Source organism: Ptychodera flava, chromosome 13, assembly GCF_041260155.1.
Source record: "Ptychodera flava strain L36383 chromosome 13, AS_Pfla_20210202, whole genome shotgun sequence".
In the NCBI taxonomy this organism is placed as follows: domain Eukaryota; kingdom Metazoa; phylum Hemichordata; class Enteropneusta; family Ptychoderidae; genus Ptychodera; species Ptychodera flava.
Genome location: NC_091940.1, coordinates 10,516,297 through 10,544,194, shown reverse-complemented (window position 1 = coordinate 10,544,194; position 27,898 = coordinate 10,516,297). Strand labels below are relative to the sequence as shown.

At 36.4% G+C, this 27,898-nt stretch overlaps 1 protein-coding gene across 3 annotated transcripts; it reads right to left on the bottom strand.

Moving 5' to 3' along the window:
* Positions 1–569: 569 nt before the first annotated feature.
* On the bottom strand, positions 570–27,860 carry LOC139147378 (uncharacterized). Of its 3 annotated transcripts, XM_070718457.1 has the most exons (22): positions 27,711–27,859; positions 26,807–27,295; positions 26,225–26,350; positions 25,351–25,473; positions 22,668–22,817; positions 21,097–21,296; positions 20,486–20,683; positions 18,594–18,852; positions 14,928–15,115; positions 14,537–14,743; positions 13,869–14,013; positions 11,794–11,949; positions 11,162–11,306; positions 10,414–10,520; positions 9,840–10,003; positions 8,504–8,599; positions 7,800–7,905; positions 7,351–7,423; positions 6,757–6,814; positions 6,162–6,235; positions 5,257–5,332; positions 570–4,588 (listed from the first exon to the last, which is right to left on the bottom strand). In XM_070718457.1, the coding sequence occupies exons 2-22, from the start codon at positions 27,291–27,293 to the stop codon at positions 4,448–4,450; spliced, it is 3,279 nt and encodes a 1,092-aa protein (XP_070574558.1). In that variant the 5' UTR covers positions 27,294–27,295; positions 27,711–27,859; the 3' UTR covers positions 570–4,447. The 3 variants fall into 3 exon arrangements, with proteins under 3 accessions (XP_070574558.1, XP_070574560.1, XP_070574559.1); XM_070718459.1 differs by lacking the exon at positions 6,162–6,235 and having other exon boundaries at positions 27,711–27,860; XM_070718458.1 differs by lacking the exon at positions 27,711–27,859 and having other exon boundaries at positions 26,807–27,486.
* Positions 27,861–27,898: the final 38 nt, after the last annotated feature.

The window sequence follows — 27,898 nt, the reverse complement described above, 5'->3', positions numbered from 1 at the left end:
ACTACACAAATTCAGTACAGTTAGGCCAATTATTTATTTAACAATAATAGTATTGATGTGCCATTCACACATTTTTTGCACATCATTTTTCAGGTGCATTTGCCGCGATTCCTGTCGTAATGACAGGTGTTGGTGTTGGGATCTTGCTGTTCGGTCGATACCGACCACGGAAAAAAGTCATCACGTGAGAACTTTATCCTTTTAGTGCATTCCATGTCATTGTGTCAATGCTGCAAAACTACACTTAATCTAAAAAAACTATCATACCATTCTATCATTATTCAATGACACTCTACATAAAGCCCATTAAAATAGATTTTCTTGAATGATACCGATTTATAAATAAATTTACATTGGAATTTCTTAAAAATAACACTAAGAAAGGTTTTCGAAAATTAATTTTTTTGTTACTCACTGTGAATATCAGCCGGTGCTTTTCAGTCTTTCAAGTTATTTTTCGCACATGTGATTCTACAAGGCTTTTGTCAAGTATATGTTCGGCCATCACGTTATGAAAATACGTACTAGCAAACAAGGTCACTATAAACCCGAATGCTTAGTCCTGTCCATCCTTTTTGATGTAATCCTTCTTTATTTTATCTTTCAGACCTATCTCTACAGAAAGTCAGAATACATCAAACTCAGTTCAGTCTGAAATCTGAGTGCAAAGGCGTCATTCCCGACATACGTGCTTTAGTATAAGGGACAGGACAGAAATTACGAGAGGGGAGGACCGGTGTTTTTCGACATGATGCTACGCTTAGAATAATGACCCTTCAAAAGTGTTTGAGAGAAAACAAGTAATCCTATCTTATTTTCATGCGCAAAAAACAGTGATCCTCCCTTTGAATTTCACAGACACAATTTCTCATTTGACCAATGAACTTTCAGCGAATACTTTTTAACCTTTACAAATAATCACTTTTATGCAAGGTTTCAAATAATTCGATGAGAACGTTCCCATTTAACGATAAATAATTATATTAACTTCTTGCAATGCAATTGGCTATTTAAAATCAAAAGGAACAATAACTGTAATGTTTACCTTTGTTTATAGTTTGGCCTGTAATTATACAGAGAGCATTATTATCGTGTGTCAAGACACTTATTACAGTCTAAAAGTCACTATGAAAAAAATTACATGTCAATGCACAGATATAGCTGCAAGTTTTGTCGAGGAAAATGTTTAAGCGTTTACCCCTAGATTACTATGAGAAGTCCATTAATATATTTTCAATATCATATTTGTTGTTCACATATTACTTCAAACACCCTATTTAGATCAAGTACATTTATATCAATTTTCGAACACTTATAAAACAGAGGATTTAGTTAGCTTAGTATTTTAAAAATGCAGTTCATAGTTTTATCATAGACTGCCATGTATAGAGAATCAACATTTTTGGTGAAATTCAAAATTCAAATTTTTTGTGACATGACTGCACTTGTAACCATACTATTCTAACAAAGCGCAATTATGTGAATTATCCAACGTCTATGTATGTACAAGTATTTCAAGTTTTATATTGGGACAAATTATTCACAGTTTTGTCATAGACTCCCATGTATAGTTGATCAACATTTTTGGTGAAATTTGGAAATCAAATTTCTTGTACATAAATGCAGTTGTAACCACCATTTTCTTATGAAGTACAATTATGTCAATTATACGTCTATATGTGTACAAATATTCCGGTTTAATTCACATTTTTGTCATAGACTTTCATGTATAGTGGATCAACATTTTTGGTGAAATTCGGAAATCAAATTTCTTATACATAAATGCATATTTAACCACCATTTTCTTATGAAGTACAATTATGTCAATTATACGTCTATATGTGTACAAATATTCCAGTTGAATTCACATTTTTTGTCATAGACTTTCATGTATAGTGGATCAACATTGTCATTAAAATTCCAAAATCTAATTTCCTGTACACATATGCACTTGTAACCACCCTATTCTAATCAGGTACTTTATGTCATATGTATATATGTTACTAGTTTTATATTAGAAAAGAATTGTTCACAGCTTTTTCATAGATTACCATTTATACTAAAATATTTTCGGCTAAATTCAAAAATCAAATTTCTTTTACACATATGCTCTTGTAACCACCCTATTCTAATTAAGTACGTTTTTGTCAGCTATCAAACATCTATAAATGCACAAATGTTACTAGTTATATATTTGAAAAAAAAATATTGTCTTGTCATAGACCCTCATGTATAGTCGATCATCAATTTTGGTAAAATTCCAAAACAAAACTTTTTGTACACATATGCACTCGTAACCATCCTTTTCTAAACACGTACATTTTTGTCAACTATAAAACGTCTATAAACTTGCTGTCCTGCACTCGTATTATAACTTTTGGTTTGAAATGGTGTATAAGATCCTAAAGTTACCATATTTGCTTTAAAACTGTGTTTACTTAGTCATTGCATTTAGGTAGTTACATGACATATAAATCCATAGATATGACAAGTCTTCTCGGGGAAAAAATATCATTTCAGCTGCCTACTCTATACAGACGACATTGACATTTCATCAAAATCAAGGCAAGGGCTGCAGAATTTGTTTGATAAAGCAATGCATGCACATCAAGGTGGAAAGTATCATTCTATACTGACAAGTCTCAAATTATGATCTGCAATAAATATTAAATATTACTGGATAGTGATCTGTTTTTCTTAAGAGGAACGGACCTTGAAAAGGTAAAACAATTTAATTACCTTGGACTAGTGATTTGTCCTAAAGGCAAATTCAACGTAGGGATGAATAATCTGAAGAAAGTGGGACAAAAACACTGTTTTCTCCAAAAGAAAAAAATAGATTCGAACGAAATTTGAGTTGCCCATTAAATCTGTTTTTGAAAAACATATTAGACATATTATCGTAAATGGTAGTAAGGTATGGGATGATAAAAGCGACTGACCCAATTAAAATCAGCTACAAAATCAACTTCTGTTGCTTCGTGTTGGGTATTTCGAGAAACGCATAAAAGATGTCAATATACGGTGAGCTTGGTAGATATCGCCTTGAGATTCTTGTCTAAAAACAGCCAATTTAGTTTTATAACCATTTAAACAGTACTGATAATAACTTGCTAAAACTATACTGTGGGTAAACAAACATTACAAAATATGGTATATGAAAATCGAGTCATGTCCAAAGTATTATCACGACCTCAAATTTCAATATATTATATGAAAATCTAAAGGTCCGGAGTTCAATAAAAAGTGGAAGTATGAAACAAATTATGATAATAGAAAAAAAAACCCAAATGCAAAACATAAGCTAAGAACGTACAGAATCTTTAGGACACATATTTGATTTGAAAATTATGTCAATGAAATAAAAACGTGAAGCTAGTACGTTCTTGTATGACAAAATTTAGAATATGTAATTGTCGTCTCAAAATTGAAACCGGGCGTCAAACACCCGAGTATGAACGACCGAACTTATGATTTGTGTTGAAATAATGACATTGAAGATTAATATCACTTTATTATCACATGGCCTGCTTATAAGCAATAAATGAGTCATCTATTTGCTGCGCAACTGAAACGCATTGGGCAACAAGCCGGATACTCATAATCATTACGTATGTAAAGTGGAAAACAAGGATAAGAAAGGAGATAACCATTGAACATGCAGCAATTAAAGTAGGCGTATCAGATGGAACCCTTTTGTCAGTTGTGGCCATAAAGTATGTTTCTTATTGCTCCACATCTATCGTTTTTATTCAGCCTTTTATCCCAATTTTCAAGCCTATATCGTAAATAAAAGGTTTTCTGTCTCATTCATTCGCACAAGTGCGACACTTTAATGGTTTTATACATCATTATGCAAATATTGTGATAAATTTGAATGTTCAGCGGATGTTTAAGAGGATCGAGAAGAGTTAACCGCGGTTTTTTAACCATTGTGATTCTATTTGTTTTGTTTTTTGATTCTAACAGTCCACTTTCTCACAATAGCAATTCAAATAGTCCTCCGTACGCTAGATTCCAACTTTAGGTGTCGGAGTGCACAGTGAGTTCATAAGTCCTCAATTCATTCCTTCTATCTTCCTCGTCTCCACAAGGTAAATTCAATGTTTATGCTCTACTCAAAGTCCACAACTCTATACAGTGTTTATAGTCTTTAGTTTTCTTTACTGCCTACATTTGGTTTTGAATAAAAGATTAAAATAAGGGACATTTTCTTTACTTCAATTATTGTGCAAAATTGATGAAACTTCGTTTTTGAAGCGCATCGTTGTGTTGCAAGATCATTCAACGCGTGTAGACCAAACAATCAGACAATGTTTACACTCTGGATTTGCCCCAGAGGCTCAATTAGGTTAATACTCTATCTCCAAGGGGGAAAAACATAACATCAACGAACATATTCTTCTCTGATGACAATATTTCTCGAAAAGGGAAACCTATCGGTTGTTTATACGAATAGTCGCCTAACCTTGGAAACCACCAATCGTAAAGCAATGAGGAAAAATTCCAAGAACTCTGCCACGGTCATCAGCGAGAGACCAACATACAGACCAAGCAGTCCGCCCAAATCACCAAACAGCTCTTCTATCTGAAAGGTAAAGACATTCATGTCAAATAAACAACAGAAAACAGGATCAAGCAACCAATAAAGGGTTTCATATAATCGGTTATGTTCGTTCCTGAGCTTGTTACTAATAGAACCTATCAGTTTGTGTCCTTAATAGCCAACAACACTACATACGCGCAAAAGGGAATAATCGTTTGCTTATAAAGTTTAAGTATGTTAATGAGATGGATTTCTTGGGAGAATTTTCCATAAAAAACAACGAATAATGTACATTGTCAAATAAACACTGCTGCTAAACACTGTTAAATGCTGCTGGATTGATAAAGAAGATTGCGGACAGGTATTAAAATGACGGCGAAATGACAACAACGCCGCTTTTATACCATAATTTCCAAAGGACTTTGCAAGTTTAATGATTAGCGAGCTTCAGGAGACCTCTCCGTTGAGTTCATTTGTTTATCATTTCATTACAACTATTTTGTCCATTTCGCTCCGCTCAGGATGTAATCAGACTCTCAGCAAAATTTTAGGACGTATTTCAATTTATTTTACGCGATGAATTGGTATGTAAATGGTTGTGTCATTAGGGTTTACAGCTACATTTGATACATATACATTTTTCATCGTGTTCCATACGTATACTGTACACTTTCGTTTACCTGGTTTTGCATGTAATACTGACCACTCACCTTGTACGCGGGAACTTTGGTTATGTTTTGATAATTGAGCTCCTTGTAGTAGACTTCCAAACGGACTAAGTTGTCTCTTCAAAATGAGAGAAGGAGAAAAGTGAACGATGCTCTATATAGCTAGTCAATATTTTAGAAAACTGAACACGACAAAAACCAATAATTGTTAAACAAGTCTGCGAAAACTGTTGATATGGGAAATCATTTACAATTGGTCAATAGGTTTCCACGACGCCTTGCCAGATCATTAGTTGTTGTTTTGCACGGGTCACTTTAATACAGGTCATCGGACTTGAATAATCTCAATGTAAAATATCGAAATGAAGATATCTTGCACTTTTTCTAAACGTATTCTTTGAGTTTTACCCATTAAACCGAATGGCCTTCCATCACATAACAACACATTCATTCCTGTCAGAATTGAATCACTCTCGACATGCAGTTTTCACTTCATTGCAACTTGAAACTTTGTGATTTCCCGACATCTTTAAAAGAACCTGGTTATTTTCAAGTGGCGGAAATTCATTGCCGTGTGTCTTATGGATGAAAATATGTGTTCCCGTGGCGACTCCAATATGTATACTCATCATGATCATGACCCTTATTTTCCCAATCTATATAGGGGGGAATATTTAGAGGAACACTCGTTTAATCAATCTTGCACGTACTTGCACTTCGTAGTTAACAATATTGTACACAGATTTACATGACATTTTTGTTCTTATTGTAAAACCATGAAGCATAATCTGAGGCATGTGTTGTTGAATGTTTAAACATTGATGTGGGCAGGGTTTGCTGGAGAATGGACTGAATTTTTGTGATTTTTGTCAGATATCAAATTCATGGAAAGAGTTTCCTTCCGACTGTGTTTTTTTCAAAGTGTGGCAAAGGACGCGTCAGCATACCTGGCAGACTGCTCGTCGACCACAGTAGCTTTCACTTTGTCGTTAATCGGCTGTAAAACTTTGATCAAACCACCCTGTAAAGAAACTTCAAAATTACAGGGCTGGACAAAGCGTTAAAATTTACGGCACAAGCGTAAGTACTTTAGATTTCCATTCTAGATCAAAGAGAACATTTATGACACTTATCCAAGCCGTTGCGCCATCAGTGATGTGCTTATAGGTGTTCAGAATTTCTCGACATCAAAATTTATACGCGTGACCAGCAGAGTGACTAAATATCCTTCGATGATCATTTTAGGTCATTGGTCGGTTTAGGGCTCACATTCCCAACATGACGATGCGCCATTGTTGCTGCACATTACCGTACTCTCCATTCAGCAGAGCTCCTAGCGATACACTGGAATTGACCGTTGAGGGCGACACGGTAAAAAACACTCTCAGATGAAAGCTTACCGAATAGTAAAGTTACACTTTGTCGACATTTCGTCGATCAAATGTTTGCTTTAGGCGAAAAATAGGGAATCAAAACTGTCATACATACGTAAATACCCTTCCTGTGGCAGTGCCCCACCTATGGGAACCTATGAGAACTTACCACATGTTTATTTGATGGCCACTGTGCTTGAGACATCGTCTTGGTGAATTGAACCTCACTGATATCCAAATAGAAAATAATAAACCAGAGAAATACAAATAAAATATTTGAGGTAGGAAAAATAGTTGACCCTCTTGATACTCAACACTAAAATATTTGTTAAATAAATCTAACTTTGTTCCATCGCCTACTTTGATCGATGCATGAAATTAGTATGATTACCTCGACCTGTCTTCTGAGTGTAAAAGTTGAGAAGGAGAATCGATCTGATTGTCAACGTTTACTAACGTAAACCTATAGAAATTATCTCCATCACGCCATCGTTTACAGTAATATATCAGCAGTATTTACCGTAAATATTGAGATAGTCACCCTGTCTATTACGTCATCAGTGTTTTGTCTGTTCCCGAATTACATTTACAGTGACAAAATTATAAAATGTGATAGTAAAATAGCAGCAATGGTTTACTGGTATGTTCTATACAAAAGTAAATAGAGCAAAGATTCAAATAACTATGACTATGTTATGCGGGGAACAAGTATGAAGCTTCCATCATTTATCGCAAGCGTTGTTCTGAAACTGTTCAATTTTACCTGCATGGTTCTCTGCATTCACTGGATAGCAGACCTTGCTGATAGAAAAACTCCATTAGCTGACGACAAAGTTCTGCGAAAAGACGCATACCAAAATTTTAATAAACTTGTCCGCTTTGAAGAGAAGAACTATGAAGTTGTTGCAGAACTATACCATTACATGCAGAAGTAACATGACGACAAGGCTCATTACAAGAGCGCGCGTATTGAGAGAGAGAGAGAGGCAGGGAGAGACAGACAGACAGACAGACAGACAGAGCAGACAGAGAGTTGGGCGAGGGAGTAAGCTTTACTGTGCATGTCTGTCTTTGTGTACGAGTAGTTGGAGTGACCTATATTTTATTCGCTTTTTACACTTTCCAAACCTTTGAAGTTTCAAATCTTGTGTCTTGCAGACTTTGTGAATAAATTCGGCATATTATTTGTCTTGCAGAGTCATTTCAATTTACCTTGTAGGTCATTTGTTATTTGACATCTCGAGCCATTCATATAGATCGTATCCACACATCCACATTCTCTGGCTATGTAGCGTTCTATTTGGTTTTTGTGGCAGGCCTATGAAAGATTACAATTTAAAATACATTACGTGAGACCGATATGTCACCTCTCATTGTAAACATTAATAGATTGATTTTCAATTGTAGAGAATTTATGGGATTATCCTTCATCTGATGTCAATGGTTATGGGCGCTGCTGTCATATGCAGTCCATCATGGATTATGCTAGCCTAATGTCTGAGTTACATTGTCACCTTATTCACGCACTTCTGCATTAAAATACTGAAATGAACAAACGTGACAAACACAATATAAACTTAACTATAAAAACAAAAATAAATATATGGATTGTTTCGTTATGCTACCCACTATTAACCCAAACGAACAAGATTCAACACGTCATGCCGAAAACAATAAAAATCAGTTTCACTTTGTTTTGTTGGCCGGAGTTTGGTGGATTCGTGGTGAAGCCATGACAAAATACCCCACAGAGAGATCAAAAATCAAATGGTTGATAATATCAGTGCGGCTTTAGACTAATGGTGAACAGGCTCACCTTTATTCACAAGGTAGCAAATTTATTGATGTCATGAACTTAAAAAAAATCGCAAAATATGAAAAATCAATAGTACGAATAAAGTCGAGCATTCTCTTACCAAATCAGAGTAAACATACTGTTCACCGAACACGGAGTCTATATCTCGCTGATCTGTGCAGTTTGTGTACGGCAGTCCGCTACCTTTTACTGTATCCTAAACATTAAAATACGAGACACACACTGATGCTGGGCCACGCACTAAATTTCATAAGATTTATTTAAATGACAATAGTTTTAACTTGTATATTCTACCAAATGAAATGTATAATACAAAATTGTAGTTCATGACGGCCTGTATTCTGTACCATGACGTCATGGTAGTTCTGAATTAAAAGTCCCGATCCGATGATTGACACGTGGGATTGTTCTGTCCAAAGAGACAACTACAATAAAAACGTTAAGAAAATGGATCTCATCTTATTACATTACTACAATTTCTGAAAACCTAAAATTTCATGAAAACCGCTAGCGAAAACAAACGCAGGAGTGAATGGAAAATTGAATATGGAAAACGGTTGCCAAGCATACATGTACATACAAAGGGACGGTGCTTATATAATACGACTAACGGTTCTGTCAGGGCAGAAAGAGACGGAACTCATTTCGCTGTCATGAAACGCATCCATTGCAGAACGTTAAAACTACCAAAACCCATCGATGGTAGCACTGTTAAACTTTCTCCGGGTGAAAATCCAAAGTTACCAACTTTTCAGTCATTTTCTATGGGAAAATCAAGATGCGCCCCTCTTCCGCTGGGGCCATTCTGTGTTTTGAAGCATTTAAATTATAATTACTTATTTTGTAGACAAAGTGTCTTCCGTTTGTGAATAAACTGTCATGATCTTCTACAACCAAAACGACAACAGCCGGGAATGCTATAGAAAGGAGCTGTATTGTGTGAAATGCTCGTTGTTATGAGAATGACTGAATTTTATTCCGGAACGATTTGGTAATTATAGCACTGCGTACAGTTTATCATGCGTTGTGTTTGCAAGGCAAATACCTTATATACCAAAATACTTCAGAAACAAAAAAAATATAAATGTGTTTTCTGTAATAAAATTTATTGTCAGTATTGTCAAAGCAATCTTTGCTTTTCCCCTCTCGGTAGAATTAATATAGAGAACTGTCTCCATTTTTTTTTTAATTTTGGTTATCCAAATAAGGTAAATCTTACTGATAAGACAGGCGCGTTTGCCTCATGTTTTCACTATATTTCATTTCTGATCATTGGTATAGGACTTTGTTCTCTACAGCCTCACAACTTGTTGGTGCACATCGACTTATCGAATACCAAGTGCCTAGGAGGACATCATTCTTACGGAAATGGCAACATTCTCAGTGAAAGTGATCATTTTAATGGTTAACTTAAGGCTAAAATGAAGATAAATTACCCTTCGGATTCCGATTGATGTTTGAGTCCCTGGGGTCACGGTGAATCCGTTGTCTTCAGGAAATGGTGTGATGTCAGGCGCATGGATGAGCACTCTGACACCGGCTTCTGTGCCGTAAAGAGGTATGTATTCATCTTGCTCGATGAACAACGTCAATTTCAAGCCTAGAATAAGGAGAGATTTGACCGACTGTCAAGAAATTAGACCCACAAGTCACTTTGACTTTATAAAAATTCTACAATAAATAAATCTGTTCGTTGTTGCACCATTTAGAAGTGGTTAAGATGACCCTATTTTTTGGTTATTTTTATTGTCATTTTCTATCCGTTCCCCGCAACTGGTATATTATTTATCTGCCTTGAATTATACAGATTTAATATCTTATACTGCCAGCGACGCTTAACGTTAAAACAAGTATGGCCGATTCGATTGTAAGTCTTTTATTCCAAGAGTGAAAACGGAAAATTAGGGGCTATAGTCGCGTACTTGACGACAGTCGCTTTCTGATCATGCAGTATGATCATTAATAATTGTGTATGGTAATTGTTTTCAGAAATAAGAAACCCATGCTTACCGTACTGTGCACCTGGCCTTGTCGATTGATGAATGAGTGTGTCTGCTTTACCACTGTTGAAAGTGAAGCAGTTGCCATAGTGATCGTTCTGGTAGACTTCAAAATCCCTATGATGATATAAAGTGTACATATTAACATGAGTTTGAAAACATCTTTATAATTACTAGGGCCAGTTCTTTACAACACAATTATACGCAAAAAGAAAGACAACATGTAAGCAAGTAATGTGAATCTCAACTCTTTAAACCTAATTTTCCAAAATATGGGTTCAACTTCCATATATGTAAAATGACAGGCTTGTACAACGTACCTCATTAATTTGTTGGTAAAATAAGCCATTTTCTCGAGCCTTTCTTATGTTACGTCGTTTGAATATATAGTCAAGCGTTACCCGATCTGTACAGTGTAACCTTATTATGACACGTGAAAGGCTCGTAAGCTCTTGTGCACGACCGAGTCACAATGCACAATGGTAGTTACAATCGATGTTACCCATCTGAATGAGTTATACCAATTCTATAGGTCCTACAAGAATATATTTTACTTCGATACTATCATTAGGTCGCCGTAGAAAGAAAGCTTAAACTCTTCCATGTTGTCCGCATGATCAATGGTTCTCGAATGTTACCATAAAACAAATCTACCCATCTAAGCCTCTCCGCACACTACGGCATGTAAATATTTTGGGTTTTTTTTCGCCAAGAATATCAAAACATCAACAACGAAATGAGCAATACACGGAGTTTACCTTGAGCTGCAAGAAATGTCGTTGAAAGAGCACTGTAGAACAAAATCTTCCACTTGGTGGCCATATTCCGACATTTCTTCCTTGGTTAGTTTGAGAACCTTCTTTATGTCACTGTAGTCGGGGCTTGAACTGAAGGTTAGGAACCCTAGTATTACATCGAAAAAAGGACAACTTTGAGTTGAATAGCTCAACCACAGTGAAGTTATGCCTCTCCGTTGCTCTGCCCGCCCTTCCCAACCCCCCCCCAAAAAAAAACAACAACAACAAACAAACCTGGTGACAGAGAACTGCAATAGCACTTTGTAGGTTTGTCAAATATGGCCAAAAAGTATAAAAAATTCACGTGAGCACTAGGAAAAATAATCCTTCCGACTTCGCTTCTTAAAATGGCATAGGGTACTCACGTTGAAATACTTCACGGTTACTTATGATATGGAAATCTGCATAGTATAAAAAAATTCTAATCTGATTTAGGTTGTATGAATTATCACCTAAGTTACACTCCATTTTACGACGTTTTGTATTTCTGGACGGATCCATGCATCGAACAATTTGTGTTTCGAGTTTTCTTGATGATTGTTTACATAACTCTGATGAAATTCATACACCTAATTTTTTGCAATACTTCCTACCTTTCCAGTCTGGAGGTATCTCACTGCTTATTCGAGAAAATTCGTTACTCGTATAATAGACGTCGAGAAATTCTTGGAATATCGAGACATCGTCGGTGATGTGATGAAAGAGTGCAAAGATATTCTCCAGAGAGAGGTCAGGTGGCTCCCGGTATTCTAGGAAGTAGAGAGTTGTAAAGTAAACGGACATAAAACGAGTCAACGACACGGAATCTTGATTCCCTTATTGGCAAAACATCTTCGTTGCACTGAAAATCTCTCCTACAAAAACTCTCTCTCCTTTTAAGACAAGAATGGACATACGACCCATCTGATTTAACCAAGCTATCATTTGTTAGGGAAAGCAACAATGAACGTTTAATAGATTCACTCTACTACATGTATACGATGGGCTACAAAACACGCTCATCAGCAACCGCTTGAAACTACAAGTTATTTTTAGTTGCATCATTTTTTAGGAAATCCGAATCATTATTGACTGCCCATTTGAAGACAATTGAAATTGACTAATGAATTTTTTTTTTCAAATTAATTTACACTGACCTTTGATTACTTATGTGAAAATATACCTCTTAATTGGACAGACTTTGATTGCATTCAGAAAATTTATGCCAGAATTTACATATGCAAATGTCGTCATCAAGTCATCTGGAGGAACGCGCTCGTAAACCTTTGTAATCAATAAGTGGATTATTTGAAAAAATGTTTCTACCAACAATATGGAAATTGTATAAGTATTATAAGTATTATGGAATAATCATTTTGCCATCACTTGTACATCTTTGAACGCACGTATCAAGTTTTCGGAAACAAGGATGTATTAGCTGAAAACGAGACTGTTGGACGGAAGAAACTTTACTGAGTCAAGTAGGCAGTGGAAATATTCAGTGTTGTCAACGTGGCAAGAGTATACGTAAATATCAATGAGTGAAAATATCATTATCATCAACAGCAGCATCAACTTCATATTTTCAGTTTTGAAATTTGTCGTTGATTGTTTCGGAATTATATTTTCGTGTTTGCTTCTCTAAATTGACTGCCGTCGTTCCATCTTCTGTTATTTTCATTAGCTGATAAACATTGATTAAAGATTGAAATGTCTTCATTGTCACGATCGACTGCTCTACAGTCGTTGGGCAAACAAATCAATGTCGCCAAGTAACTCTGTTAAAAGCATTACGAGCTGTGACATTGTTCCTATTTCCTGCCGAGCCCCGGGGACATGACACAGCTCTGAAGCATTAAAAGCCGAGATGAAAGATCGCGTTCCTTTCAAAGATTTCAGTATAAGCTCTTTTTAGTGTTTCTCATTAGTTACAGAAAAGAAACTCCTGTTATTAGTTTCCAGTGTAAATAGTGGAAACGTCTGTAATGACGAATGTCATAGTTTAGATTCTCTGTAATGACCGGAATGGTGACAACAGTTACAAATCGATAAACGTATGAGTAAAAATGTTATTCAAAGTGAAGAGATCAATTTATCACTTCCGTCACTTTTTTTCTTTCTTACGAAATGGCTTTCTAATTACCGCTCATTAAATTCTCAAAGTAATCGTTTTGTATCGGTGGGAGAAAGCGGAACAAAGAGTAAATAACGGCCTAGCGTCAATATACGGCAGCGCATACAAGGAACATTTGACGTCGGAAATAACGTGAACAACAGTGCGTCAGTACGTGAAAGATGTCAAGCCCAACAACAGAAAGCTTCAGATCCTTGAAGCCTAGAAATCCAGCTGATGTGCAATGCAGGAAAAACGGTCATAGACAGTGTTCCAGTGTGTGCGCTTAAATAACCAATGTATAAAAAAATTTGCGAAATATAGAATGTAGAACACGACTAGAATTATATCATGTATTCTTGTAACATCGCAAGACATGAGCAAAGGAATCGAAATAACAATGACAATAAATATTTTGCTTTAACTTTTGTACTTATTTAATTTACTTTATGTTGTACTTATTTAATTTACTTTATGTTATGTTTGATCGTGAGTCCACTGCTCTAGCCACTGGCTAACTACTCGCCTTCATTTGTAATTAACAGTATTATTATTATTGCATAGAGTTCAAGCTACCTCTTGAACAAAAGCTTGCGTCACACCCTTCGGCCACCGGTGGTTTTTCATCGGGACAGTACCGTGAGTCAATCTCTTTGTTGCCGACTCGGCTCCAACACAGCACTTGTCGAAATCTAACGCCAGTACCACAAGTCACGGAGCACTAAAGACGTGACAAGCCAAATAAAAGGGAACAAATGAACCATTATGAACACTGATTACTTTCATCTTTCTCATAATAGGTTTTGTTTGTGTTATATATTTATATATATATATATCTATATATATATATATATATATATATATATATATATATATATATATTATATATATAATCAGATTACAGGTGTCCTTGTGGGAAATAACAGTGCTCGATAGACGTAGAGAGTTATACTTTATGATTTTAATCATTTTAAGTACAAAGTAACTATCTTATGCAACTAGCAATCATCAAGATGCATGAAACTTTAGGAACAGATTATTACTTCGTACTTGAAGTAATTTGTAATATATAATATATATATATATATATATATATATATATATATATATATATATATAATATAAACTTGTACTATTCGATCTGTCCATTTTATGTAACATGTTTGACTATTTTCTGTAAATTTGAAACGGAAGTTTAAAATACTAGAGTTCAACATTCCGGCTGATGTAAAGACGGACATCACCTCACTCCAGGGGGCGACCTGCCATGTTCCACACGTTATAAATTCGTAGACAGCTCTGTACCCTTTGCCCGAGACAGAAGAGTCGGAGTCGCTACGAAAGGACAACCGAACGTCACCAGACGCAGATCTCCATCTTTGACCGAATTGCTTCCCGCAATACCGTTGCGTCATCACTTTGTCCTCGGTCGTGTCGGCTAAGTCCTCTATCTGTGTATTAAATATGACAAGGTTTCTTTGAAAACGAAAGTCAAGGTTGATATCTTCAGGTCTCATCGATAATGATCTCAGAGCAGAGGAAAATAAATTAATGACATTTACTTTTAACCGACCCTTTGCCTCGCAACCTGCAATGTAAATTCAGAACGTCCGGATCCAGGAAAAAAGAACTTACCTGTAGATAATCTGTATAACACGAGTAGCTCCACGTTGTGTCTATTTCCAGAATGAGGAAATCGACACATCCATCCCAGTTGACGATATCGATGACACAATCGATATCTTCGCCATAGGCATCCGGGTATCCGGGAGAAGCGATTTCGAAGCGACAGCTATCACTTAATCTCTGACCGCAGAAGTCTTCTGTTGAATGTAAAGACTTTAAGTTAGAGTTTTAATCATGGTAAGACCATGTGCTCTGAGTCACACTTTACGTGTGTAAGTAAGTGCCTGGCTCTTTTTGTGATGCAGTAGTAAATATACCTGTGTAAGTGGTATTGCAGTCATTTGTTGCAGATTGTCTTCGGGAAAATTGGTGTGTTGTTGATGACACGTAACGTGCTCCATGGTTACCCGATAATACGTGTAATGGCTGAAGCATACTGATGTAGCAATTTATATTAAATATGACAAATAAATATAATGCCTAGATGAAATCAGTAACTTCTTGGGTCAACTAGTAACAGATGCGACAAGGTTTTTTTAGTTTAGCTCAGAACTAACTTGCTATGTACATTGAAGATACTATGATATAACATTATTGAAAGTTGTTAAGCATTTTTACTTCGGCCGATTCCTAATTTGCATATTTAATCAATTTTCCTAATTAAGGATATATTTCTTGATTGATTCGACCAAAGTTGACAAAATTTGCTATGTACATTGAAGATACTATGATTCAACATTATTCAAAGTCATTTAGCATTAATTTTTTTCAGCCAATTCCTAATTAGGGATATACCAGGATTTAGTTGTTCAAAGTTGGTGATACAAGGTTAAAACAATATTGGAAGTCATTTCGCATTTTCATGTGAGGTAATTTATGATTTGCATATAATGAGCTGTCACAGTTTCAAGTTGGCATACAGAGCTTAAAGGACTTGACCAAAGGCAATTACACCTGCTATGTGGTGATAAAACGACAGTTGTCAAAGAAAGTATTTTTATTTCAGTTAATTTCATATTTGTATACGTAATGACCATTAACATTAATCTGTGGTGAATACTGTTCATGATATTGATTATGAACACTTTCAATGAAGTTGCAAACATGTGAAAAAAGTTTAAATTTACACAAATTGCAATATATAATGAGCATTTTCCGTTCATATCTGGTAAATACATGCGATTGCGACATAATTATGTTTCCGCTATATAGTACAGCTGTATTTCCTAGTCAAATTCGAACCACATTTCATTATATGGATGTGACAGTGGCCTAACTTGTTAAAGGGGGATATTTATGGCCAATTGTACAGTTTTCCTTCTACAGAATGCTAAATACACAAATGCGCTCAATATGATGCAGTATTAGTTTAAAGATGGCCACTGTCCTCAGGGTAAAAAATCATCACTAGTAGCCATGGTTCATTGTAATGCTAATAAGTTGAGTGCAAATACATCTAAACTGGTCATTTCCACTTATTTCCTGATCCATGAGACATTTATCATTAGCTCACGTGTTCACACATGGGCTAATGTCATAGCGAAGTCTGTCTGTCTGTCCGTGTGTGTGTGTGTGTGTGTATGTGTGTGGTGTGTGTGTGTATGTTATTATGTGTGTGTGTGTGTCTGTCTGTCTGTTTACACGATAAACGCCTGAACAGATTCAAGTCAGATATCGTACATAGGTACCATATGCTACTTGCAAGAGCTGATTAGATTTTGGTTAGTGTGGCTTGCACTTTAATTAATGAAGTTATGCAATATCATTTTTTCCGTACAATGGTTTCCCTATGGAGACGGTAATTACAGTGTAGACATATATCAAGAAATGCCGCACAAAATGTCATGAAACTTTTCACAGATGACAATCCAAGAACATTATGATGATACTGTGAATGTCATGTCAATCATCTGCTCATTTACATATTTAATGAACTTTTGTTAATAGTGATATAATTCTGAAATTCCTGCACCAAACTTGATGATACGTGCAACAAATATTGATCTGATATATATCTAATTATACCTAGAAGCATTTGGCAGTGTCAAGTTAATAAATAGCCTATTTGTATATTTTATGAAGTTTTATAATTAGTCATATAACTCCGATATAACTACACCAACTTTGATGAATTTGCTGCAGATACTGGTCTGACTGATATCGAACTACGGTGTAAAGCACTTAGTAGCGTCCAGTTAATTAAGGGTTCATTTGCATATTTAATGAACTTTGTAATAAGGTATATAACTCTGAAATTACGGCGCCCAAGTCAGTGAAATCTTGTACAGATATTAATCTGATAAATATCTAATTGTACTGACAGTCATTTAACAGTGTCAAGATAACAAATAGCTCATTTGCATATTTTATGAAGTTTTGTAATTAGTCATATAACTCCGAAATAACGTTAATTGCACCAAAGGTGATGAAATCTGCTGCAGATACTGATCTGACAGATATCGTATTATTGTGTAAAGCATTTAGTTGTATTGAGTTAATTAGGGTTCATTTGCATATTTAATGAACTTTGTAATTAGTGATATTACTCCAAAATTACAGCATTACATTTGATGAAACTTGCTACAGATATTGATCTGATAAATCCTTAATTGTACTGAGAAGTATTGGGCGTGTCAAGTAAATAACTAGCTCATTTGCATATTAAATAAAGTTTTGTAATAAGTGATTTAACTCGGAGAGTACTGTTCAAAAGTTGATTAAACCTGCTACATATAATGATATAATAGATATCTGATTGTTCTTATTACACGCCTCACACGGTTGTCGATTATATTGGTATGAATTTGGTTTATTGACAGGAATATTGAAAAACATAATAAAATTAATCCTCGTCAGAGATAGTTACTCTGGCAGTAGACCGTATACACGTCTAGTCTTAACCATCAGTTCTGTCTGCCACTCCGCGTCGTATGCTCAATTAAACTGCTGTCAGAATATACACTGTCTGTCTTTGTTCTTGTGTTTTGGTTAGTGATTTTCTTGAGGTCTGTAAATGTTGCGTAACATCTCCTTGCTCGTTGATTTGTCACTTTGAAGTGAGAAAGCTCAAAGGTACAATTGTTTTAGACAACTTCATAACAGTCAAAAAGTATGCAGTACTTCATGTCATACTGTATTATTTCATGCGTCCAGTAGTATCTGATAAATGTCAATACATGTCGAGTCATCAGCAGTCAATTTCAATGCTTGATAACTAAGTTTGTAATTTTGTCAAGATTTTCTAGTCTGTTTACTGGATATCAAACATTATGTGAAGCGTACTACTATTAATGAACCTGTTGTAAAACACGTGAGCATATTCAGTTCATATCTGGTTACAATAGGTAGGAATAGGAATAGGAAGTACATGCACTAGTGGACCAACAATTTGTCTTAGTGTAGCCTGCCAGCATGCCACATCCGTCGAGATGAGTCCAACATATTCAAATATATGGGTGATATGAATCTAGTTATTCTTACGAACTCCCCTACTCTGGCCATAAATAATGACGGTTCTTTTACCAGTTTTATTTAGCGATAATATAAATGAAATTAAAACCGTTTGCTCCGTTACATGTTACCAATACAACCCTTGATTATTAGGAACAATCTGTGTAATTTTACCCGTGAACAACGTCGTGAAACGTACACGAAACAAGGAAATAGCCAACCTACCTCCACTGCAATACACAACATTGCATGTTTCTACGGTCGGCGGTTCAGACCCGGCGAAATATCCAACTGACTGTTGGGGAGAGGGCCTTGTGTGCGAATTCAGAACGTGCGATGACCTCCGTCTTCGAAATCCGAACGGGGCATCTGATTCCAAGGTGGAATTACCGTCGACTTCCTCTGATATTATTGGTATATCGTCCATGGAACGACTCGTTCCTATTCGTCTTATTCGTGTACCTCCCCCACAAGCAGCAGAACACTGTGAGGAAGGAGAGGGGGAAGGCAAGGGAAGGGAGACAGATGCATATATAATAACAGACATAGAGACAGACAGAGACGCATGTAGAGGGACAGACGGAAATAAAGATCAATGACTATTATTTGTAACACGAGGTCAGATCTTAGCGGCTATCGTTTATAGTGATCTACAGTTTTCCGACGTTGTTACTGCTTTTTTGCACGCTGAACTGTGATTGATAACCTTGAAAAAACTTCTCTTTTAAGGTTGAATACCGCTCAGAGGTCTGTATTCGGAGTCTCAATTCTTTACAATACATTTCTTGTCTCCTGCTATAACTGGCTTATTTTGAAGCCCTTTTGTGTGAATCACGTTTTCGTCGTGCCGTTATTGCCGAAATATTGACAATTCAATTTTTCCCCGCTGAGTTAACAATAAGATGACCCCCTTTTTCAATTTCAAATGTTAGTAAACGTAAGGTAATTTGTTTCTTTAGTGTCACAATGTGTAGGATGAGGCCCCCCTTTAATTCTTGATATTGAAAGAGAATGGCTTAAATTTCCCTCAAGTTTTAGCAAAAGTGTAAGTTTTTCAGTATCGAGCTGTGTATCATCTTAAATACTGATATGTTGTCACGTGGCTTGGTCGAGTGGAGTTGGTCATAATCCGGTACGTATATTTTTAGGTGTGGGCCACAGTCAAAACAGACTGGGCTGTACACTGAGTCAGTACGTCAATAAAAGTCCTATATCTCTGTGTCTAAGCGCGAGTGCCTAGCAAAGGAGTGCCTCTCTTTCTAGAAAGTGAACAACTTCAATCTTCTCCAAATCTGTATATTATTACGAGTTTGGCATGCATGTGTAATTGACCAAAGATGAGTCGGCAAAAGCAAAGAGGAGGGTCGCTCCATCTAAATACAATGTCAAACAGGATGAACGATCGGTCAACACAGAACATGGAGGTCCAAAGTCGACGTCCGGTAATTACTAATGACTTAAGCTTAAACAATACGTCACTATAAATGAAGATAAATGGTTACGTCATGGGTGCGGAAAATAAACGAGGAGAGATCATTCTCACGATGCGTCACGTGTAGGGTGACTGTCGGACAGAGTCATTGTCACTTGTTGAAACTAACTTCAAAAGGCTTAAATACTAAACGATCGTCGGGCGATATTACAGTATCAATGAAACGGTATAGTTAGAAAGCTCAGTTGCGTTTTCCTGATTTCTTCATCAATCTCAGTTTTAGGGAAGTCACCTGACACACCTTCTCATCGACCACTTGCACAGAATCTTCAATTGAAAGGTGGACATTCAATAGCTAGAAGTGGCCGCTTCTTTGTCATGGAGTAAGATGCGGCCCCTTCAGGTGCGCGCTCATATTGCCGATAGTAACTACAATTTTCATGAATTGAATTCTTTAGTTTGCTGTTTCTTTAAAGTGACCTAAAATACCTTACTTAATTGTGTTAACTATTTCCGTCACAAGTTCACCATGTAAAATCCCATTGTCCAATCAATGCTCTAAGTTACATATTTGAAAAAAATACCTATTGAAAAGGAAGTGTAGTTCATTTCTTCAATTTCGTAAGTGCCAAAAAGTGTTGGTGACAGAGAGTTGCCTTTCAAGGAAAGGCAATATTTTACTTACCTTCGACCAGGGTTCAGTGATCCAGGCTTTGGCACTTGGACATACTACCGCCATGTACTCGAAACGAAACCCTCGGCCCTGTGACAAATCGTCACTGACGAAAGCAATTTTAACTGACGATGACTCAGAGACCCAGGATGGGGGAGTTTGTACTCCACAGTGTCTAACTGTCAGGCGTGCGTCGTTTTCGTCTATTATCTGTTAGACATTAGATAAGATCATGCAAAATTCCTTACCGTTAAATAAAGATAACTGCCTTAGACCTGACTACTTAGTAAATCATAACTGCGAATTTCTAATAAAAGACCTTTAAAAGTCTTTCAGAGCACCCCTCAAACTAACCTGGTTTTAAAACTATATAGTTAGATGAACTTGTTTAACAACACTTTTAGCTTTTTGCCGACCTATATATAGCAGGACTGACGAGGGTACCTACGTGTGCCTGACAAATTATAATCCATGTAGCAAATTAGGGGTTGCAAGAGACCTTGAACTACGGTAGCTATTCTATTGCATTATAAAATTCGGCAGTTTTTTTGCGAGAAACTTAAAAATACTAATAATCATATTCTTCATAAAATTCGATGGCATATCATAAAATATATTCGTACCTCGACGTAACTGCTATTGCAATCGCCATCAGTTCCTATGTCCAATTCCAGGAATCTTATCTTCACACACAAGGCACCTGCTTGCGCAATCGAAATGGAACACATGTCGTTGCGCGGGTACTGTGATGGATACCTCGCCGAGTAGAACACGTTCGACGCCGAAGTCGCTTCAAGGTCCACTAAGACACATACTCCGTTTTCTTAAAAGAAACAAGATATCATGACTGTGTTCTTTATTCGTTGTCATCACGGTTTGTTTGAAAATATAATAGCAAGAGGGAACTTGTAGCTACAATGCTCAAGTAAATTGTCAAGGATTTACATGCACAGCAACTTAGCAGGAAAGTTGTTTCCTGAGATAGTTATTACGATAACAGTAAAAATGCAGTAAATTTTTCACGAAACTAAAAAATATTGTCTCGATTACATAGAGTAGTTAGGAATTTTGGCTTAACGAGCAGACTTAAACGTTCATCGAAACTTTCCTGTCCTTGACAAGTAAACTCGAATTTAAGCAAACTCTAGCATCCATCAAACATAAATAGACATTTTTTACTCTGTACATAGTGCACAATGAAGGGATACGTAAAACAAGCGGATGGATGGATGTCTACCTGAGTATTTTTGACACAATGTTGTAAGAGTTCTAAAAACATAGCGTTAATGACACTTGGCTCACATTTGGTATGATGTGGCAGGCCAGAGTGAGTACACTTAACTATGTTTCCCCTGGGAAGATAGATATGCGTTCTAACAAGTTTCAAAACAATCGGACGAGCGATTTCAGAGGAGAGTTTTAAGGCAATGCGACGAGCGCTTTCAGAGAAGATTTTGGACCTAAAATATACAACCGTAAAATATTTCACCACAATTTGAACAAATATAACTAAAGTCATCATCAAGAACCTGCATACCAAGCTTCAACAAAATCTATCCTGTAGTGACGGATTGTCCCTTTTTACCTCATTTGAATATTTTTGACATTGACATGTTCATTTGAACAAATTCACATCCCCACCCCTACCTGTACACCAAATACTAAGATGGTTGGTGCTGTGGTTTTGGACATACATCCGCACATACTGACATAATTACATACACGTACGTACAGACATACATACGCCGCCAACCCACCATACATGTATGCTCTCTTTGGTATACATACGTATACCCAAAACGTAAACTAAAAAATCGAGATTTTTAGGCGATGGCCTAAAATTTGACGTAATATGTACATAATTGGTGGATATGAAATTCGATTGAAGAGTTTCATTTTTAACTAAATCCGTTGAAAGAGTGACGCGAGCCTTTCTGCTCTACGAGCACTGTAGCTTTTGTTTATGTAGCTCATCCTCATAATCATTATCATTATACAGTTTTTTGATCACTTCCGCCATTAAGCCCCTTAGTACCGACACAAATATTTCGGCTATTCAAAGCATATACTGAACTTGAGATAATAATAAAAACGTATTACATCTTTAGAAACAGTACAATTTAAAGGAAGAAATGCATATATGGTGGTACATATACCGTGCAACAGCAAACAAATGGAATCTGGTTAAACTTACGATATGTATCTTCGTAGACACAACTGCTCGGTTCATCGGACCCGTCTCTGCAGTCTGGATAATGATTGCACAGGCTGTCCGGAGAGATACATCTCCAGCCGGAACTATCGAGACCAAAATCACAGGCATGCGACTCTCCGTAACACAAAGCTTGGACGGATGGCAAACAAAATCTGTATTAGTACCCCAGTACAAATTATGGATACAAAATTGTGTGAGATTGTTTTTAAATGAAAACAACGCAAATATTGGGCCGCCACGTAAAGTACTTGGCTCATTCCTGTGAAATACACTAAATTACTTTCGCGTTGGAAGGCCCTATTCAAACTTGTGCGATAGCATGTGACGCCGTTTGGTTTATTTTTAGCTCACGTGTGTAAACACGTGGGCTATTGTCATAGCGATGTCTGTCTGTCTGTCCGTGTGTGTGTGTGTGTTAGTGTGTGTGTGTGTGTGTGTGTGTGTGTGTGTCTGTCTGTCTGTCTGTCTGTTTACACGATAACTCAATAACGCCTTAACGGATTCAAGTCAGATTTGGTACACAGGCACCATATGCTACTTGCAAGAACTGATTATATTTTGGTTTGTGTGGCTTGCATATTAATGAAGTTATGCAATATCGTTTTTTTCCCTACAATGGTTTCCCTATGGAGACGGTAATGACAGTGTAGACATATATCAAGAAATACTGCACAAAATTTCATGAAACTTTTCACAGATGATAATCTTAGAACATTATGATGATACTGTGAGTGTCATGTCAATTATCTTCTCATTTGCATATTTAATAAACTTTTGTTATTAGTGAGATAACTCTAAAATCCCTGCACCAAACTTGATGATACTTGCAAAAATATTGATCTGATATATATCTAATTATACTTAGAAGCATTAGGAAGTGTCAAGTTAATAAATAGCTCATTTGCATATTTTATGAAGGTCTATAATTAGTCACATAACTCCGATATAACTTCACCAAATGTGATGAGGTCTGCTGCAGATACTGATCCGACTGATATCTAACTGTAGTGTAAAGCATTTAGTAGTGTGAAATTAATTAAGGGTTCATTTGCATATTTAATGAATTTTGTAATTGTGTATATAACTTTGAAATTACGGCACCCAAGTCAGTGAAATTAGGTACAGATAACGATTTGATAAATATCTAATTGTACTGAGAAGCATTGAGCAGTGTCAAGTTAACAAATAGGTCATTTGCATATTTTATGAAGTTTTGTAATTAGTGATATAACTTCAAAATAACCGCACCAAATGTGATGAAATCTGCTGCAGATACTGATCCGACAGATATCTAATTCTACTGTAGAGCATTTAGTTGTGTAAAGTTTATTAAGGGTTCATTTGCATATTTAATGAACTTTGTAATTAGTTGTATTACTCCAAAATTACAGCATTTAATTTGATGAAACTTGCTACAGATGTTGATCTGATAAATATCCAATTGTACTGAGAAGCATTGAGCAGTGTCAAGTTAATAGTTAGCTCATTTGCATATTTCATGAAGTCTTATAATTAGTCACATAACTCCGAAATAACTGCATCAAATGTGATGAAAACTGCTGCACATACTGATACGACAGATATCTAACTGTGTCGTAAAGCATTTAGTAGTGTAAAGTTAATTAAGGGTTCATTTGCATATTTAATAAACTTTGTAATTAGGTAATAACTCTGAAATTTCGGCACCAAAATTTTGTGAAACGTGCTACAGATATTAATTTGATAAATATTTAATTGTGCTATGAATCACTGAACAGTGTCAAGTTAATTTAGGGTTTATTTGCATATTTAATGAACTTTGTAATAAGTGACATTACTCTAAAATTACAGCATTAAATTAAATAAAAGGTGATACAAATGTTGATTTGATGGATATGATTTGATGGATATGTAATTGTCCCATAAAGCGTTGAGCAGTGCCAAGTTAATTAACAGCTCATTTGCATATTAAATACAGTTTTGTAATTAGTGATTAAACTCTGAGAGTACTGTGCGAAGTTGAAAAAAACCTGCTACATATAGTGATAACATATATCTCATTGTTCTGTGAAGCGTACTACTATTGATGAACCTGTTGTAAATACGTGAGCATATTCAGTTCATATCTGGTCTCCTTTTATATAACAGAAAATTAAAGCATTCAAAGTGAAACCGAAGGTCAACAGGTCAATTATCAACAGTAAATGACTGTACTTGTTTGAGTTTTGTCTTGATCACATATCAGATCAAGGATTTGAAAAGTTCTTCATTGAGATTAAGTGTATCGTGAAATATTATTTTGTACATACATTCATTCGATTTATTACCTGCAGTGGATGAATTATATGCTAAGGAAAGCTACTTTAAGTTTGTTTTCATATACTTTGAGCTTTGAATTTGTTTATAAATTTTCGAGACGCCAGCGGTGTTAAAGGTAAGGAACTATACACTAGGTCATGTTAATCTCTAAATTTCGATTAATCATAGGATAAAAATATGCATGGCTCTATTTCATTCTTCTGCGTCAAAGACAATTAATATACGTCTATTTCAAATATTAGTGATACTGCAAAAACATTCTAAACATTTGCCAAAAGTGGTAGTTTGTTTTGTGGTAGGTCAGTATCAAACTTTCACGTCCTGAATGTGCTGAGGTTACGCTGGACTAAGTCAGTCAACTTACGACAGTGCATTTCATCTTCACCGCTAAGACAATGTTGTATGCCGTCACAACGCTTGCTTTCATGAATACAGCGACCGTAGAGGCCAGGCTTGGTGCACTCGAACTCGTCCCCTCCGCAGGGAGCTATTAGGGGAAAAATAGGAACATTGCAAGAAGACAGGGCACAATACCAACAGAAACTGAAGATCTAGAAAGTGAATCATGACACTTACAGAATTATAGTTATGAAAAGTTACTACGGAAAAGACAATTTTAGAATGTTGTATATCTCTTTATGGACAATTTTTGACAATGTATTCATAATTTTTCAGAAATCAATACGAAGAAAGGGATAATATGTTTATGAGAATTGATTAAGAAATATACCAGTACACGCTGAAATACAGTTGCAAACGCACCCTATTCTGCTAAACTTTACCAGAAAATAAAGTAAATTTGAAACTATTGCTCCGCACAATGTTGTAAACATTAGGCAACCAAGCGTGTTTAACGATACATGACAACTTACATAATGGCAAACGTTTCGTCCACCAACGAGCAGAACGTAGACTCCGATGTTGCAATTATTGCTGACAGAGCGTAAAATATGTAAACATGTATGCTTTATATTAGAATGTCAGTTCTTTGATCTTATGGTGTAACGAAAGCCTGCGTTTTCTGTGTGTCGCAGCCTTGGAAGCGGCAGTTCTCAATCCTTGGATCTGCGTCGTGATTTATCCTTTTTCTCCCGTCAGAGTCCAAATAAGTATAGTTCGCAGGTCAAGTTTAAAATAAATGCCTCTTTAAGTGTCACGAGACTCTCTCTCTCTCTCTCTCTCTCTCTCTCTCTCTCTCTCTCTAACAAATTTGCCAAAAAATTGTCAAAAACACTTACGGTAGTCGCAATTGACTTCGTCGCTTGTGTTTCTATCCCAACAGTGAAAGTAGCCGTCACACTTCAAATGTGGCTTGATGCAGCGCTGTTCATCCGCGCACATGAAGTCACCCATTAGACATGGAACTGTAAATTTCAAAGATTCGGCGTTATTTGGTGGCGTCTCTGAGAGCAATGCAAATGTGCGATGGCTTGACCTTGGCTATATCTCCATACTGCTTGCCAAAGATATCAACATTTGAAACATTGGTGTAACTCTGAATGATACACAAAGCCTCTAAGATAATGCTGTTTTATCATCATATTTATTTATACTCTACAATTCAATTAAAAAAATTATCAGAAGAGGGTTATTTTGTTTGAGTCCGCATTTACGGAGCTCAAACCCGCTGATAGAAATAACACTCTGCCAAAACCACCGACAAATGAGGACGCCGTTGAATTAAGTCCAATAAATCTTGTATACCCAATGATGAACAGTCAAATTCTTGTATCTCCATTAAGTTTATGCTTTATGAAGTGTTTCAACCAAAATTTTTGTTTCCTTTAATATTTCAGAGTTAGTCAAGATGTTAATCCCACCTTCGTATGACAGCAGTTTATGAATGCTGTCTGGATGTTTTGGATCCGTCCTTGCAAGCAGCGCATGCTGGCTCTGTTCAATGGCAGACTGACGCACCATGTTGGTGTTGCAGAGCGTCACAGCCGGGAACGGCAAACTCTTCGCCGTGCCCAGCGAGATCTTCACCCTGACGTCGTAGTCTAGGTACAGCCTGACCAATTCCGAGGCTTGCAGGACGAAGACGCCGACCGCAGACAGAAACAGAATCGCCCAGAGGAGCTTGCCAAGCGTCGCCTTGGTGGAGATGACGTGAGGGAGTCCGTGGATTGTCGTAGTGCGTCCAAATTGCCATATTATTCCGCCACACGAGGTGTTGTCGCCGTCTGATTTTATGACTTTGTGTCTTTCCGACACGGCTTGTTTACTGTTCACTCGATAACCACTGAAGTCACCATCAGTGTCATCACTGAACTTTGTCTCGGTCAAGTCCAGTCTGCTGTCTCCCATAACTTAGGCAACAGAATCGTGGAGATGAAATTTTTGTAAACTCTTAAAGTTTTTGCATGCTACCTTTTTAAGTCATTCAAGACTATAAATAACCTGAGAGTGATTGATGACTGATAGCATGGACAACTAAAAAGTTTATAAATAGATGGCTGGTTAGTATCTCATAGTGCTTAATTATAAAATATCTAGACGCACTTGCATCATGTATTAATTATATCTTAAACCGTAATTATGATTTTTGATTAAACATGATGAATATTTCAAGGTGTACGGAAGATGGAGGCCGTGAAATTCGTTCTTCAAATACTTAGCCCTAAAAGAGTATTTACCAAATCTACGAGTATGAGCGTTACATCTTATTATGCATTCATTCGTCATTCCTAAGCATGAACCCATTGGAAGTAAACGGTCGCTTACCTCAATCAATGCACTGAAATTCAACACAATCTTAAGGACGACATAGCCTGTTGATTCGACTGATGTGCAGTCTCAAAAGGTTCTGTTTAATTGAAGATCGATGCGATATTATGTTTACGTGTCCGGAGTGTGGTATTTGACTCCCAAACCTGGTCGATATTCTATCGACAGTTATCCTACAATACGTC